Source organism: Macrosteles quadrilineatus, unplaced genomic scaffold (assembly GCF_028750875.1).
Source record: "Macrosteles quadrilineatus isolate MER2022 unplaced genomic scaffold, UCM_ALF_1.0 Scaffold_8__2_contigs__length_117827958, whole genome shotgun sequence".
In the NCBI taxonomy this organism is placed as follows: Eukaryota; Metazoa; Arthropoda; class Insecta; order Hemiptera; family Cicadellidae; genus Macrosteles; species Macrosteles quadrilineatus.
The window spans coordinates 78,749,972-78,768,214 of NW_026542601.1; the positions used below are offsets into that span (position 1 = coordinate 78,749,972).

At 34.4% G+C, this 18,243-nt stretch overlaps 2 protein-coding genes across 3 annotated transcripts in view; one reads left to right on the plus strand and one right to left on the minus strand.

Annotated features, from left to right (window-relative positions):
* LOC129001100 (villin-1-like) overlaps positions 1–2,958 on the minus strand; it is a 38,838-nt gene extending 35,880 nt beyond the window's left edge. For both annotated transcript variants that reach the window (XM_054428271.1, XM_054428270.1), the window contains exon 1: positions 2,813–2,958. In XM_054428271.1, coding sequence (XP_054284246.1) covers positions 2,813–2,911 — 99 coding nt within the window. In that variant the 5' untranslated portion in view covers positions 2,912–2,958. The remainder of the gene's footprint in view (positions 1–2,812) is intronic.
* Positions 2,959–7,023: 4,065 nt separating this feature from the next.
* LOC129000493 (sodium channel protein Nach) lies at positions 7,024–17,615 on the plus strand. Its single transcript, XM_054427454.1, has 10 exons — positions 7,024–7,038; positions 7,916–8,010; positions 10,919–11,113; positions 11,862–12,009; positions 12,358–12,488; positions 13,185–13,272; positions 13,785–14,070; positions 14,791–14,956; positions 15,596–15,702; positions 17,333–17,615. Exons 1-10 carry the CDS (start codon positions 7,024–7,026, stop codon positions 17,530–17,532), a joined length of 1,431 nt encoding a protein of 476 aa, XP_054283429.1. The 3' UTR covers positions 17,533–17,615.
* Positions 17,616–18,243: the final 628 nt, after the last annotated feature.

The window sequence follows — 18,243 nt, forward strand, 5'->3', positions numbered from 1 at the left end:
AATCAAATTTAGTGCCCCCGCAATGTACTGGAAAATTAATTAGAATTTAAATGTATTAGTTTTTACGTAATAAAATTACTTCATATGTTTCAACTATGAAATTAAATTAGACCCCACTGCTTGGTGGGATGGCATAGTTTAAAATTCTATAACCAGTATTAAACTTTCTACGGAACATAGTTTCATCTGCCTGCCTAAATATAAATCTTGAGAAGAATCAATAGATTAGTTTAAAGCATTTCTTGATTGAATCTTAATTTTATAAAGTTCAATAAGTATCTGTCCTTTACAAACAGTACAACTCTCAAACAAAAGAAAAGAAACAAATACATTCAATTTTATCTAACTACAAAATGTTAGGTCTAACTTGTGTAGCTTTTACTTTATAAATTTTGTACTATTCATCGTATTGTACGCATATTTATGAAGTAGTTTAAAAATTCAGTTATATCCCGTTTTGGCTTCTCAATGCGTATGCAAATATCCCGTTTTCCGGGATGAATTCCCCGCGCGCTCCCGGGAAAGCCCGTCCTTGAGTCTTGTTCACGGTCACTGGCCTAACGCTAACGTCTTCTTCACTTTCTGATTCTGTAATGTTCGCTTTGCAATTCCCTACTCCACTTTCAACCAAACCGTCCGGACCGCTTCCCCGGCCGGTCCTTCCGCTGTCGGTTTCACCCGTTTTGATTCACGGCTTCGATTTCGGTGAGGTTTTTATTACTGCGGTTGGAGAAAGAAGACGCCTCTCAAATGAGTCAAATGCCTTTGGTAGAAAGATGCGCAGTGGAACCATTGACTATAGAAACAGAAAGTAGGGCATTTAATCTCATTGTAAACTGTGAAATTTGTTATGATGCGTGTTTAGTATTTTAATGCGGCATTGCTGAGTTACGCGTTGATGTCAGAAGGACGAATCTCTCTTATTAGGGTCAGTTTTACGGTGTAAATTACTCTTTTTGATTGTACAGATTAGACTTAAAAGATGATTGTTGTAAATGAGATCTGAGATCATAGCATTGTTGCTGACTAAGATCAGCTGATTATTAACCAGGACCATTTAACAAAAGCCTAATAAATTGTGAACTAAATGAAGCTCACAAATAGATTCATTTATTTGAGATGTTTTGTAAAGTGGATGAATATCACGAAATAGTATCCCAAAACGCCCATTACGTAAACGAGACATTTAAGTTACCTATACTTATTGGAAAATTGTCTCCAGCGGATCCATTGATGGACTCCTTTGCACGTGATTATTAGGCATGTAATTCTATTCTATTCTATTCCTAGACCTATTCTATTCTTAGGGTACTCGCTATGGATACTGTACATTGTAAAGCTATATTTTCACTGTCAAACGTTTACAATAGGTTTAATTATAAACAGCTAGTAACTCCAGAGTAATAATTACAACTTTTGAGCTTTTTATGAATAAAATATTTGACCTTGAACTCGATTGTGCAGCTAGGGCGTAACATTGCCAGACTCACGCTAACTATATGAACACTGTTGTCATGCGATGTCGTGCTTATGGAATGTAATTTCCAGGAAATATATCTACCACACCCTTTTTATAACAAAAATTTATAATTTTATAATACTTTACTACAGTAACATTTTATTTGTATCTATATGTAGGCCTAGAGTCCAGGGTTTGGCCTATAAAATCCTCCAAAGTGTTTAAGGGTTGAAAGTAAAAAGTTTTTTATAGGAAACATTTTATGCAAATTCTTTAGCAAATGAATAAAACAAGTTGTATCAACAATTCTCTCTCTATCGTAAAGGAATAGCCTAAATATGTATCAAAGATATTTTTCAAATGTTAAATACTTACGCACATTCCAAAATAAAAGTAATCCAAGTTTGCATTAGCTTGAACAAAATAAGGTCTACAACTTTCCAAAGGAATTACTAAACCAGTATACATTTCTAGCAACGTCTTGGAAATCGGAAACCAAATTTATAGGTTTGGATTTGTTCAAATAAATTTATTTCTGAGATGTACCGGTACCAATTATTAAAATATAACCCCGACAGCCGGAATCAGACGATTGAATAAATCTCGGTTTGGAATAGATAGATTACAGTAAAATAGTCCTCGTCCATGTTTAAAAAAGCAAAACACTAAAACAGGGAATTGAATTTGTGAAGATGATAAAGCCCACCAATTCTAGAGATTTTCTACAAGTAAGAAAACAAAAATACAGTATTTATGTATTTCTACACAAAGCCAATGAAAAACTTAAAACACAACATTTTTAAAATTAATTATTTAACATTTTTAGTTTTTTTGAACTGATTTTGCCATACCTAAATAAAATTTACTTTGAGTTTGATTCGAACTTACAAAAATAGTTCATAAAATAAACAGTATGACAATTTGAAGGTACTGTAGGCTATTTCTACATCCTGTGAATGAATGAGACATTATTTGTGTGGTGTTTATCCTCATTTATCGTTTGAGATCAAAGTTTCCTTGTGTGAGTTATAGAAGCTTCTAGCATTGGGAAAAGTGTGTAAGAACTAAATATTCTGTTGCGAATCAAGGTCAGTAAATATTACAAATACGTCTAGTATTTCCAGGTGGGTCAGAAGATCTAGTCTACGGCATCATAGTAGTGAATGAAAGGAATTTAACTGACTCAACTAAACTGAAATAGACTATTTGCGTGAAATTAGTCCTCTCTAAAACTAACTTACTTAATACTAGGAAAAGCTAAAAACAATTCCTACACCAAATACCTAACTTACCTAATATATACATACAATTTCTAAAACATTAGGTTTTTATAGAATTATTTTGACTACTTACAAGATGGGAAATCTCGTCCACCCTGTGAATTCCCTCAAAATGATCACTGACCTTCCGCACATTATGCAATGTTAAATTGTTTTCCACAGAAATATCCATTATGATAGTAAAATTTAGTTTTACACTAACAAATTTAGTCCACAATGTTGTTTAGTAACAAAACCAGCTGTTTGCCTAACATTGTCATGGTTGTTACAAATCAGTTGCTTAAACATTACTGTTTAGTGGAAATCCAAAAATAATTAAGAAACAAAATAAGAATAATATAATATGGATAATATGCTATATTTAATATACAATCCGTGGAAAAAAATAAATCAGTCATTTTACATACCTAGGTGGCCCAAATATTATTGAAGGATCAGTGTAGAAGTAGAATGGTGTGAGGTATATTATAACGCAGATTAACTTACTTTCCTATAGATTTGTCTTCCTTACTAATGCGGTAAAGACAATTATGATACTTTGTGTACATAAGGGGATGTTTTATGTTATAAAAACTGTTTAATGTTGTCTACTAAATTTCTTTTGTCATTTACGCAACTTATTTTACAAAAAGTTACAATCTCTACTAATTATAACATAAATGTTTTAAAATCTACCCTAAAATAGAGATGAACCAATTCATTCATATCAGCTCTCTGAAGCGTAGCCAACATGAAATACCCCCGCCGCAGCAAACCTGCCGACTAAGCGAATTTCCATTTGTCTTAATTTATTTTCAATTAAATATATTTTAATAACAATAGGTTTAACCAGTACCTAGGTTTGCTGCTACAAGGAAACTAATAAAGTGTGTTTTTTTGTAAAATATTGATAGCTTAGTACAAAATAAATAAATTTGATCAAAATACAAAATATATCCATAAACAAGCAAATTACAACATTTGACAATATTCTACATAAGAATAACATGGGAATTTTAAATTTACAATTTTTTAAATTTTCTCCGTTACTATTAACCAAACAAAAATACTTTTATATACTAAATTAATTGTTTTTTTAAGCTCTTTAAAAAGGTCTAAAGAGAAATTGGGAAATTTTGTGTTTTGAGGGTCAAAAGTGAGAAAACCCAATTTTTACCCCATAAAACCCCCCGTAAAGCCCCGTTCCCATGGTCCGATCATGCTGGTTCGCAAACTCATTCAAGTTTATCTCGCTTTACACATTTAAACCAAATTTCATCAAAATCGGACAAAAATTACTCAAGTTATCGCGTTCACGAATGTATATATATATATATATATATATATACATATATATATAAGTCTATATATATATATAAAAGTCTATATATATATATACATATATAAAAATTTGAACGAATGGTGTTTTTGGCCTCTGGGAACATCAAAATGAAAAAGTAAATCAGTCCCGGGTATAGGTCTTACCATGCTACCTACGGTAATAGCTACTTCCCTATAGGGAAATTCGCTAAAACAAATTAAAACTTCAAATTTTACAAAATCATAAAAAAAAACTAAATAAACTTGCATTATTCAAAGAAAATGACATTGACTGATAAAATATTTTCAAAAATTGCTGTACAGTATGTGAGGAAAATAGTAAACTTTAAATATGTCAATAAATTAATCATATACTAGTGTACATGTTGCTCGAAATCGAGCAATTTCAAATAAGTACATGAGTTGAGGAGTTACAAATAAACAAATGACTTGTTTAAAAACTAATAACAAATTTCCGATGATTTTAAAAGAGTCAACTAAAAGATTATTAACTGATAAAAATACTCACAATTTACATAACAGTCCTATTCCAGTTTAAAGGGTTAATGTTTAACTATCAAACTGTCCATGGACGGGAAAAGGTAAGCTTACAATTTAAGTCAAAGTAAAAAGGCTGTCAGCTTTTATAATGTACCGTAGCCCTACCTTAGTTATTTAGCCAATTTGTAGGTGTAGGGTTTAGGCTACTTTAAACTCTACAGAACAGAGTTAGGCAAAAACTGGCAGAACTCTGAAATGGAGTTATTTATCATAGGCATACTCATATGCCAAATCCTTAAAATAAAATTTCAATAATTAATAACTTATATCATTAAACACAAACCAACATCCAAAACTATACACTTTTTTAAGACAACATAGATAATTTACACATTGACTGTCTACAATTAACAACATGTGTTCTTCTTCAGGCATTTGACAGTTCTGGTTGTTTACATTTAAATTTCAAAGCAAATGTAATATTTAATTTCTGACAACAGCTGGAGTTTCAAAACAATGTTTATTTCCCATGTTAATCTTATGGAGAAATACGAAACTTAAAAGGGCCCCAGGGCCTCACTCTCTAATTATTTACCTAAAAAGAAAGTTTCCTGCACAACTTCACGTTACGCTCCTTCCAATGACACCAAAAACATGTCAATCGGTTCAGTAGTTTCGGAGGAGTAATTGTCACAAACATTCTGCTTGCGTATTAAATAAGTAAATAGATGTAACAAGTGTCACATTCATATAAAAGTATCTGAAAGCTATGACATGATCAAATAGCTAATGGTAAGCCCACTAAATATAAATTAATTTCTTTGGCTTTACAGTTCTTTATCTGGAACTTTTACTCCAAACAGTACAACTTAGTTTGAAATAAAAATCTATTTTATAGCTCAATATAAGAAAAATAACAGTTGGGATGTTATCATCATTCATCCCTAAATTACTTTTGTTCACAGGGCTTGCTTAGTGGTATTGATTTAAAGTAGTTTTACTCTGTATAGCCTGATTTTTTACAGATTCAAACTACAAAGTATATTTTATTTTTTTCTCTTTATTTTTTACATTTTAGACAGTTAAAGCGCCTCTGGCATTTGTATGCATCGATAACAAGACTTTTACATTGTTCATTATGGGATTTTTAAGAATCAATACCATTGAAATACAAGATTAATTTACAAATGTGAATCTATGAAATGGTATTGCTTCAACTATCAATGAACGAATCAGTGATTTTGTTTTGCTGCGTGTCATGTCACTGCATGATGAATATTTTATTTTGTTTGAAACAAACCTCAGTTGATTCAATCCTTCTCCATAGAGGTAAGGTATTGTTTATCGTATGATTAAAAAAATATAAATAACATTCTTGAAGGTTTTCTATTGTATTGTAAAAATGACTAAACTATTTATTCAAGATTTAGTTTGAAACTTAATCCGAGTTTGTTTTTTCATAGTGACACCAGCTGTTTCTTAAGTTATTGTTTAAAGATTTCAGAAATTTTGAGGTGGTTTTTTCAATAAAGGCTGAGATAGACTCCACTCCTAGCTCTTCATGTATATGCCTGTTTCTAACAAACCAGGGAGCATTCACCGATATTCTTAGAATTTTGTTTTCAATCACTTGAATTTTGAAGAGTTTGTTTTTTGATATAGCTAATCCCCAGATAGGAGATGCATATGTAATCAAGGGCCGAACTATTGATTTGTAGATTAGAACTGTACAAGCTGGCTTCAGAGTAGATTTCCTATTGATTAAAGGGAAAAGCTTTGCAAGGCGTGCATAACCTTGGGACAGTTTTTTTATTAACGTGGTAGTTCCAATTAAGTTTTTTGCCCAGCCATACTCCAAGATATTTTATGGCCAGGTCATCAGGGTTCCAAGGTAGAAAGTTACCATGTATTTGAATTTCATGTGGCAATATGTTTTTTTTCAAGGAGAATATTTTGGTCTCACATTTAGTTGAATTTAGGCGAAATTTCCACTTGTAGAACCAATCAATGAGAAGATCCACAAAGTATTGCAGGGAATACGTGGCCTCGTGGATGTCGGAATGTTGGCACAGGATAGCAATGTCCTGAGCTGGCGTACAGAGCTAATGAGGCGTCTTCTGGAAGAGGGAAGTCTGCCATATACAGATTGAACAATACAGGGCCCAATATTGAACCTTGTGGAACTCCTGCATTGACTCGTCGAATGGATGATTTAGAGGAACATATTTCAACAGAGAAGGTCCTGATCGAATGCCTGAGATATGTCAAGGAATGCCGCTACTGTGTTCTGTTTCCTCTCAAACCCTTTGACTATCGTTTCATATATACGTAAGATTTGATGTATGGGCGAATGTTTTAGCCGAAATCCAAATTGATGAGCAGGAATTATATTTGCAGCATCCATGTAACAGGCAATTCGTTTCAAGATGATTTTTTCAAAGACTTTAGAAAGTGTAGACAGTAAGCTGATTGGACGGTAACTCGATGGAGAAGACTTTGGTTTGTTGGGTTTATGAATAACTGATATTTCCGCATGCTTCCAAATAGAAGGGAAGTAAGATTTAGACAAACATGCATTAATAATTGATGTGAAATATGAAAAGCCCTTGTTGGTGAGATTTCGCAAAATAATATTAGGAATAAGGTCATGGCCAGGTGATTTACGGAGTGGAAGTTGAAGTCATGACCTGTTAATTAACAGTCACAGACCAGCAGGACAGCTGGGTGCAATTTTAACCATCTAAAAGCTACTGACTTTTCTTACAGGATTCAACTGCCAGTATTCCAAGTACTACACTATCTCTTATAGAATGACCTGCCAAATAGTGCTGCAAAATCATTGAAAATCTATTTTTGTATTTTTATCAGATCTTAATAAATAAATTCATTATAATAGGGACCATTCGTAATCAAGATAGATGATAGCTTGTAGCTTGCAAACTCATGTTAAGGGGGGGGGGGGGGGAGGGACGGTAATCCCCTAAAAGAAAATCCCTTGTTCAGAGCCTAAATATTTGTAACACCTTAAATATGTCAATCCTGTAGATGTATAAATTGGATGGATTTTCAATAAATATTAGCGAAAATAATTGTTTAGTATTTCAGATGAAAGATTTTGCTTTTCTTAAAAGATTTGCTACAAATTTTATTACTATTTACTATGTGGTATATTTGACCGATGATAGAACAGTATCTAATGGTGTGACTGTCTTAACCGGACATTTATGCATAGTACTATTATGCTAGAAATAGAAAATTTGCATAGTTAAATAGAATCACTCACTGGTTCTGAGACCATGGCTTTTACACTGGTCCTGTTACTAGTTAACTATCCAGATACTAATATTCTCAGCTAATTGTGTGTTCTTACTTATAGGGAATGTTCTACTCGATACTGAAGGACTATCTTGTTAACAGCACGTTTCACGGTCTTAGGTTCATCGCTGAGGACGGGCGGCACTGGACGGAACGGTATAGTATACTTCTTTCACACCCACACCAGGGAGGTCCAGGCCCGCATCAGATTGCCAATCCGGGCTATCTCGGAAGGCCCTTTCAGCTGCCTGGATCCGGGCGTTTCCAAGCCTAAATTATAAAATTTAGTTTGGTCTATTACATATAATATTGTGTATCCGCAATCTTTAACAAACAATACCACTTTCAAACAAACAAGCTCTGTTGACGCTCTTCGCCATGTCTTCCAAACTGGTAAAATCTGGATTTAGCTCCAAGCACACCTCTCCCCATGCTTCTGTTACTACAACACGGTTATGGCATTCTTTCAATGTTTTGTTATACAATAAAGGCCTCTGGCTAACCAAAGAAATTAAATATTCAATCTCGATATAAATTTCCTCCTCCATATCAAAAACAACAAACTTTCGAAAGTCCACAAGAGTCAACTACACTTATCTACTGATGGACACAGAATGACAAAATAGTATAATTTATATTTCGGCAAAACCAGCCCAGAACACAAAGTTGTGAAAGCGTACTTAAGTCAAGCTAATGTATACTAAATAATAACCATCTGATTTTAGGTTCGTACGGTCGCTTTTTGAGACCGGGCGGAGGTTTAGCTTTGTCAGAGCGAACCCGCTCTAGAGTGAACGCTTGGAAATAGTCCAAACAGTTTTTTTTTATACGGGCCGGTCCTCGACCACAATGGTATGAAAGAAGGCTTAGGGACATCAGTCTAGTTATTTTTTCTCGTGTGGCACTCTTGTTAAAAAAAAGACTAGTACCTTTGTGACTCTAAAACCAGGGTAGATTTCCCATCAATATGGACCAGTTGAACCAGTTTTTTTTTTTTTTTTTAAGAACATATAGTTCAATAGTGTCCCACACTGTTAAAATTAAATTTATCTCCTTAGTTCTCCCATAATTGGTATGATCTTGGATTAAAGGAGTAGACTACTCTTTTGCAGGGCCGATTTACCGAATAGGCACGGTAGGCACGTGCCTAGGGCGCGAGGCAATTGGTTTTTTTGGGGGGCGCCAACAATTTGGTAAATAAAAAAAATTGGTGTTTGCATGCGATCACGGTAAACTTCTGATAATCCCTCGCGGCCGTGAAGACATCGTAATAGTCTCCCGCGTTTGCGGCAAGATTCTTACTATTTTCCGTGGTCGGGTCGTTTAGACATAATTATCGTCTTCCATGATCGAGGCAATACATAAGCATATCCAGCGGTCGTGAGGAAATTATCATCGTCTACCGTGAATGAGGGAAAATTCTGATCTTCTTCTCGCGGTTGTGTGGACATTATCCTCGTCTTGCGCGATCGCGGTCAAATTCTGACCACCCTTCGCGGCCGTGAAGACATCATTATATCGTCCCCTGCGGTCTTGTGGACAAAGTAATCGCCTCCCGCGATTGTGGCAAAATGGTAATTATCTCCCTCGGTCTTGTGGGGATCATCATCCTCTTCCGCAAATTAGGCAAAGTTCCGACCTTTTCCCGCGACCGTTTGGCCATTATCATCGTTTTCCGTGATCGCGGCAATATCTGATCATCCCTCACGGCCTTGTATAAATCATTATCGTGTCTCCCGCGGTCCTGTAAACATCGTAATCGTCTCCCGTAGTCGTGAAGACATCGTAATCGTCTCCCGTAGTCGTGAAGACATTGTAATCGTCTCCCGCGATTGCGGAAAAATGGTAATCATTGTCTTCCACGAATGAGGCAAAATTTTTCCCACGGTCATGTGGACATTATCATCGTCTTGCGCGATCGTGGCATAATTCTGATCATCCCTCACGGCCGTGTAAAAATCATTATTGTATCTCCCGCAGTCCTGTAGACATCGTAACAGTCTCCCGTGGTCGTGAATACATGGAAATCATCTTCCGCGATTGCGGCAAAATGTTAATCATGTCCCGCAGTTGTGTGGAGATCATCATCGTCTTCTGCAATCGCGGCAAAATTCTTGCTGTTTCCCGCGGTCGTGTGGACATTATCATTGTCTTCCGTGATCGTGATAATATTCTGATCATCCCTCGCGGCCGTGTGTAGACAAATTATCGTCTCCCGCGGTCACAGAAACATCACTGATGTTGTCATGTGTGATCACGATAAATTGAAAACTCTAGGTAGAAATACAAAATTCAGACATAATTCCCGGTTCAAAAAACTCCCGCATGATTCCCGGATTTCCCGGTTGGTGGACACCCTGTTATATATATTGCAAAGGGGCGCTACTGTTAGTTGTGCCTAGGGCGCTGACAGGATCAAAAACGGGCCTGCTCTTTTGTAGTATGATATAAAAGATGCCAAAGTTTACAAGTTATACTTCCAGTTTGGCTTGGTTACAAATTTGTTGTAATGACAGACATCAGTAACTGACAGAAGTATCAATCTTATAGAGCCACAATTCAACTATATTCATTTTCATTCTAAAACTTTCTACAACTTTAACATGTAAAAAAATATCAAGTTCTACCCCAAACCCAAACCCAAAATACTGGCTGAAATAACAATTTGTTACAATCCTCAACTGAACATATTTAGTTAATTTTCATAACTGGGGGGTTTGCTTATACTGGTGAATAAGATCAGCTGATTCTTCAGTCAGGGTTATTAAAAGCACAATAACAGCTGATTCCAGTTTAAAACCATACAAAAGTTACTGACTTTCCTCACAGGAGTGAACCATCTTATCTACCTTTTGACTATTTGGCAAGCACTATAATAACCGCTCTATTTAGACTTAGCTATGTTGTGTCTTAATGTGTACCTACTTTAAGAAGCTATCCGAAATAGCTTAACCAAAGGTTACGTGGCTTTTCATGTGAATTCATGTCATTTTACTCCGGTAACTGTAAGAATTTGTGTTATAGTTTTTAACTATAAATTTATATTTTCAATTTATGTTCATAGATTGTTCTGGCTGGTATGCTGTCTGTTGTCATGGTACGGCTCAGCGATTCTCGTTTTGTCTTCTTGGGAGAGTTTCCAGAAGAATGCCATCAGCTTTGTGGTAGAAACAACGTACTTGGACGTGAAGACCAGCTTCCCGTCTATATCTGTGTGTGAAGATGACAACATGGAACGCATCTACTCTATGGCTAACGAGTATGAACCTGCACTACCTGTAGTAGCTAGTGAGAAAAGGGAAATTTTATCAATAAATCCATGTACATAAAAACAAACGGTGATCGAGCCTGCTGCTCGGTTGATAGCGTGACTATTACACACTATTACAAAAACTAAGGGAGCAATGTCGTGGGTTCCCATCCCAATACTGCAACTAATTTTTTTATATCACAAGTTCAACTTTGTACTGTACTGTCTTCATCCCTTGCTTTGCGATACGTTCCACACACAGGCCTTTGTAGTCTGTATGGACAGGGAAAACTAAAAGTTAAAACAGGCCGGAAACTTCTTAAAACTAAATATTTCATTTCCTTATTGCATTGCAAAGATGCAATAGATTACAATACATCTAATCAGTTTGTCTTGGTAAAAAGACGTATTTGGCGTATCATTATTATAGTGATTGATTTAAATTGGAAACTGACGTCATCATCAGACCCAAAGAGGAATGATGCTTTCAATTATCCTGATCCGCACCCAAAGGAGTTATTCTATTATCATATACATTTTCTAGATTCCATGTGAAAAAATTAGCTCATTTTCGTAGTTTTTATGATGAATATAATTTGTTTGGGATTTTAGTCCATATAGATCCCTTCTGATGTAGGTAGATTGTCTGTTGAAAAAGGTCTGATGAAAGTTAGTGGAATTTTAACTCTTTTCTAATATATTTACTAAATTGTTTTCATATGATATATGACAGTATGATGAAAACTACATTTTTCAGGTACTTCGGCCCTGACCATGATTGTAATCTGGATGAAATGTTGAGAGAAATAGCTTTTTTCAAGGGTTCAGTTTATTACATAAAGGAGTTCTGCTTATCTGATGATATTCCTTGTCCAACAAAAGACTATAAGAAGATGTCAGACGAGGTAAAGTATTATAGTTTTCTGTGTTTTCTCTTGACATTGTACAGTTGTACACCTTTTTAGTCAATTTTAAATTATACTTTCATGAAGACGATTTCATTTTGGTCACCATTTAGTGTGCAACCTCTTATACCATTAAGCATAGACAAAATAATTCTTCTAATTGTTTGTACTAAAATTTGATCATGATGGTTGCTAGAAATAGTCTGAGCACAAGCCTATTGAACCGCTAAATTGACCCTTGCAAGACAAAGGGTAAGTACATATACTACCCCTCTTTGCCTTGTGAGCCACGGAATTTAAGGTTAGAAGAAGCCTCCGCAACCTCTTTATAAAAAATAACTGTTACAGGTAAGAAGCCCGTGTAAGGATATTTTCAAGACGTGCATGTGGAAAAATAAAACATTCGACTGCTGCGAGCATTTTGTCCCTCTCTTGACAGAATGGGGTGTTTGCTATACTCTCAGTCCTAGAACAGAGGTGTAAGTTTAGTATTCTAAGTTTAATAGCCTTTAATCTAAGTAGCCTACATGAAACAAAGCATAATATTTTGGTGTAAATCATCAATATCATGAAAATAATGAATCAAAAATTGATGAAAATTAAAAATTCATGAAAACTATGGTCATGAAATTGATTTGGTCTTGAATGAAAATATTCAGTAACTTTCTGATATACGAGTGACTCATGTCATCATTCACATGACTATGACTGACTTGAAAGACTTCAAAACTAATCAGTCTTATAGATGTTATAATCATTCAGTGTACATTTTTTCTGTGTCATTTGCAGCCTTATTTTCTTAAGGCAGACGTGTTTATTTTTATTAATACAATCTTTTCTCTCTAGTTAAACTTTAACAATATTGTACTGCATGTAAATATTTATCAGAAAAAAATGTATTAACAGAAAAAAACTTGAAGGGGAAGACCAAGCCCTTTATTTTCAGTTACTTTACCACAGTGGCACGATATGAGTTTTGCAAGTTGATGAAGTACCGTATTAAGCTTATACTTACATCAATCTATCAGGAAATAGTTTTCAAGTTAAAAAACTTGAAAGATGTTTCATAAAAAACTTTACCTCTAAGAAAATATATAGTATCGATGGACAACACACTAAAACACAGCAACGTGAAACATTTTCAATTTTGATAATGTGTTGACTTTTGATTGTAGAGAAGGTAAAACAGACCACTTGAAGCTGGTATCCAGTACTAAGCTTGGTTTAGGATCTATTTACCTAGAGCTGCTAGTACCAACAAAGGTAAAAGTTATTCACTTTTATTCCAAAAAAATTATTTAAAAAAGTCTTTATCCCTGCATTCAAATGTAATTTACACTTTTCCAAGTAGCGAATTTCCCATAACGGAATAAGTTATTAATGTGCTCTACATTAAAGTGTTGGTCTTAAACCAGATGAATAACCAGGAATTTTGTTTTTACATGGCACTGCCCAACCTCAAACAGAAAATCTCACAGAAGATCTCCTTCATTAATTGAAAAGGGGGATTTTCCCCTCAACCACCCCACAGTCCATACACCTTGCTCTGAGTTACTTTCACTTGTATTGTTGTCGAGTGGCTGAGAATGCTGGTGGTACAATTCTATAACAAAGAAATTCCAAAGCTTGTCTACCATAATAAGTGCCTCAAATTTATGGCAACTCTATAGAAAATGAGTATTTTAGTTACTATTTCAAAAGTATATATAATTATTTCAAAACATCCCTTATATTCTGAATAGTCATTGTAAATGTAGATTTATTCGTTTGAACAGGTGTTCATGCACCCTGAAGCCGACATACCCTATTACAACACAATGACAACGGAGGTGGTGGCTGGTAAGGCAGGTATCCTTAAACATCTTGGAATCTCCGTTATCGACATAGAAAACGAGCCTGAAGTAAAGTCTCTGTCAATCTCGCAACGAGACTGTCGCTTCCCTGACGAGAACATATTGACAGTGACTTCCGTATACAGCTACAGTGCTTGTGTAACAGAATGTAGGATGAGAGAACAGCTGCGGACTTGCAACTGTACTTCTCATCTTATGCCTTACACAGGTTTGGTACAGTCTCATCTCGATGATTGAAACCTTTTATGATAAAGGTTTGATCTGTTGAAAACCAAGAGATTTATCAAATTATTTTAATAATCTTTTTTTAATCTTTTAGCTGAAGAGAGTCAGATTCAGAGAACACACAGCAAGTTGAAATTTCACAAGCTGTTCTCTTTACAGTTCAAAGTAATGCAGATGAAACTTAATACAATAAATTGGTTGAAGTATAAATTCACAGTATAAATGTGAAAAAATTAAAACTTCTCCTCATTGGTTAAAACATTTGCAGGGCATAAATGTTTTACAGGCATTCCTACAGGCATCTCTCCAATTGTATCAGTCAAACAAGATGGCAAATTCATAGCTACTCCCACTACTTTTCATAAGGGTTGTTGACACTCTAACGAGAGAAAGTATTATGAGTCAGATTGCTGATCAGATACCGTTTATTTTCTTTATGATATCTCTTCTTTTTAGATCAGATTAAGTTGATACACAGGGTGTGTACTTTGATATGAAGATGTGTTGACTGAATGAGAGGTAGCAACTGATTTCAGTTCTATAGCCAGGGCCTTTTAAGCCCAATGATCAAGGACAGCTGGGTATATAGTATAGATCAATCAAAAGGCTTCTGCCTTTTTCAGGATCAAACAAGCTACCCTGACTTTTTACCTTCAATTCCAGTTGAGAGATTACCCTGGAGTCAGCAACAACTATGTTCCAGATGAGAAGCAGCACTGTGACATGAAGGGTATTTTGTGCCTCAGTAAGTACAGTGAGCCGATGTCGGTCCAGAAGACGCCTTGGGGTAACAAGGAAGGTCTTGACTGTCCGTGTCTGCCTGGCTGCGAGGACCCAGAGTTTGACACCATAGAAACCATCATGACACAGTTAGTAAATTAATCTAATGTTGTAGCAAATTTTAACAATGTAACATTCTTTCTGTGTAACCATTATTTTTAAATGTAAATAAGACAGAACCCTTCTCGACATTGCTTCAGAACTTCCACACGACCAAAACAAAAATCTTGAGGTTGAAAAATCTGTTTAATCCAGGAAGCATTTGTAAAAATCCTGTTCTATCTCAAAGTGACATTTTTTATGTGTCATATTTTTTTTAAATGGTTAAATCTTGCTACTGTATTGTGCTAAAATAATGTAATCAAAGATTGTTTTTACCTGGGAAACAGTATAAAAAAGTAAATCAGGTGTCTGTGCCAAAATTTTGTTCTATCCCGCATCCTGTTTGAATCCCTCTAACGATCGGAGGTCTAAAATCCCGTTTTTGGGATAGTCCAGATAAAGAAACACTACAATGATTTCCCAAAGTAACTTGGCAATTGTATGATTTATGAAAGTTATGTATTAGAGATATTTTCTTGTGGCAAATATTTTATTGTGCTTTTGGTATAATTTCTCATTTTACCATTTTTTTAAATTGAAAATATAGGTTTTCAATACCACTTTTGATCATGCAAAAAACCTAATTCAATTTTAGATTGATGATAATAATGAAAATTGTCCTCTAGGTTAAGTGATGATATGGAAAACATCTCTGTTATTGAAATATCAATGTATCGATATCCTAGTGAAAGATACAAGAGAAATGTAGTGCGAGGTCGCTTGGATCTTGTTGGTAAGTAAGAATGGTAAATTTGTAGCTTTTATTTCCAGGACTAGTGTCTTAGGAAAAAAGATGAAAGAAAATACAGTAGAACATCGATAAGAAGGCCCTCATAACAAGTCACTCTTGATAACAATGTTCATTTTCAAATCCCCTTGAAATTATTGTCACATGTTAATGCAAACCTCGATAAGAAGTCAACCTTGATAACAAGTCTTATTTTATGATCCCTATGAGAGTCTTGTTATCAAGGTTCTACTGTATTAAAGAGTTAACGATTAGTAAATTGAGGGAACTGAAACTGAAAATTCTCTGATAAGAGGGTTAATCGTTTACTTGTTTCAATAGCAGAAACAGAAACTACACGCTGATTCAAATGTAAGGTTCAAATTATTTTATTTTAAGTTACATCCATTAAAGGATGGACTATTGTCTTTTATCTCTAATGGGGAATTACTCACAAGGCGTCCTAAAACAAATCCTTTATATTTAGTGATGAATGAATCAAATGTTCTTGAGAAATATTTTAATATGGATTTTTTAGTCTATAATGGTCTTTTCTACGGTGCAAAGATTCCTCTTTCTGCATAATTTTGAAGAATATGAGTCAAGCCGGTTTTAAATGCTGTACAGTATAATGCTCTACAAAAAGTTAATTTATCCATAATAGGCAAGCATGTTTCTTAAAACCCCCTTTTCTCAGCTCGTGTGCTTGTGTAAATTAAAACAGACTAAAAAAGCACATAAAAATTCATTTAAAATTAAAAAAAATAACATGGGCCTTATGGGTTTTTTATAAGGGGGTTCACTATGCTGGGCTTACAACAGAATCGCAACACATATGTATTCCCTTGCTGGTGATGAAATAACAACGAAATAAAAACAGAAAATCAAAACAAATGAAAGAAATTACAATCATATGTTTTATTTATAGTGTGGGGTTAAAAAAGATAAGTCTGCACATTACATATTTTTGTTAGAGTTTTCGACCACTGGGCGACCTAGCTCTAGTATCTTTTTAATTAACAGGTTTAATACTTTATTCTGAATTTAGCCTATGCTAAGAGGATCCACAAATTAAACATAAAACTAAAATTTTACTGCATTCCTAATTCTTAAACACCATTTTGAATGAGAACCGTGCAAGTAGACTTTTCATCCTATTGTAAAACCAAATAAAACCTGTTTTATGAGCACCTATTTCATGTTTGTTGTTTTAGTGTACTGGAGTCACACCTAAATGTTTTTCTTCTAAGGTACACTTTTATAGTTGTGGTTAACTCTGGTTAAAGTGCCAGAGGGTTAAAAGTAACTGTTTATAATATTAGAACTTTTTATTTGATTACCTTTTTTAAGTACAGTATAGCTATATTTCAAAAAACAGATCGTAAAAACAAGACTGATATTACTGGCTACATAATAGGGCCTAATTGTAATGTAGCCAGTTCATAAGTGTGTACATTATAAATTTATAATGACCGAGCTCTCTTAAAGTGATTCATACAAGGATGACAAATATATGAGCGTGCTTAATTTATGACATTTTGATCTTATATAATAATTGATTTATCATTCATCGATTATTGAATATAATTGTAAATATTTTATCCGTGTATTTATCAAACAACCTATCTTGTTTCAGTGTCAATGGGAGGAGCAGCTGGTTTATTTGTAGGAGCCAGTCTTTTAAGTTTTGCAGAACTGTTTTACTTCTTTACAGTAAGAGCTTGTAACACTCACACTTCAAAGGGAAGTGATAGAAAACCTTCACCAACTGTTATGGTGAATCCTTTCCAACCACGTATTTCCAAGGATTACCCTTATCCCACTTTTAAAATGTAAGATCCCAAAATCATCCCTTGCACTATCAGTCAACCAAGGCAACACTCTATTTAGTGTTGCCTGTCATCTTAAAACTCATTAAAGTGTGTGCATGAAAAAGAATGGTTTTACCTACTATTTCCTACTTGTATATATTTTTATTCAAACAAAACTAAAAACATGTTTAAAATACAAAACAAGTTTGAAATGTGTGGAAAAATGTATTATATAAAACTTCTGTACAGTTTCATTAGTAAATTTTAATAATTTAAAAGTTTTTAGTGCTGAAGAATGAAAAAATCTAATACAGAAAAATTTTACATCCGTATTAAAATTAGGTGAAAAATGGGTTTTTAAAATAAGCTCATTATTTTATCGATTGTTGTGGTATGGTAGAAGTTTGAATTGAATCACCAAAACTTTTCTAGAACATTTGAGAATGTATCCACAGTTAAGTGAATACAACATAATGTTAAAACATACAGTGTGTTCATCAAAGGTGGTTAGACAGAGTGCTCTCAAACGCAATACACATTTATTTGTTATATCGCTAGGCTAATGTGTCGGAATTTAAATTTCAATTACTATTTGAAAGTCACAAATTTATTCCCACTAACTTATCGCTAATATTTAGTAGTTATAAGTCTGTTTTCTCAGGGACTACTGGACTGATCTACAAGATTTATTTGTGTCAAATTAAAGGGGATAATGTGTAGATTTGCCGAATTTCCT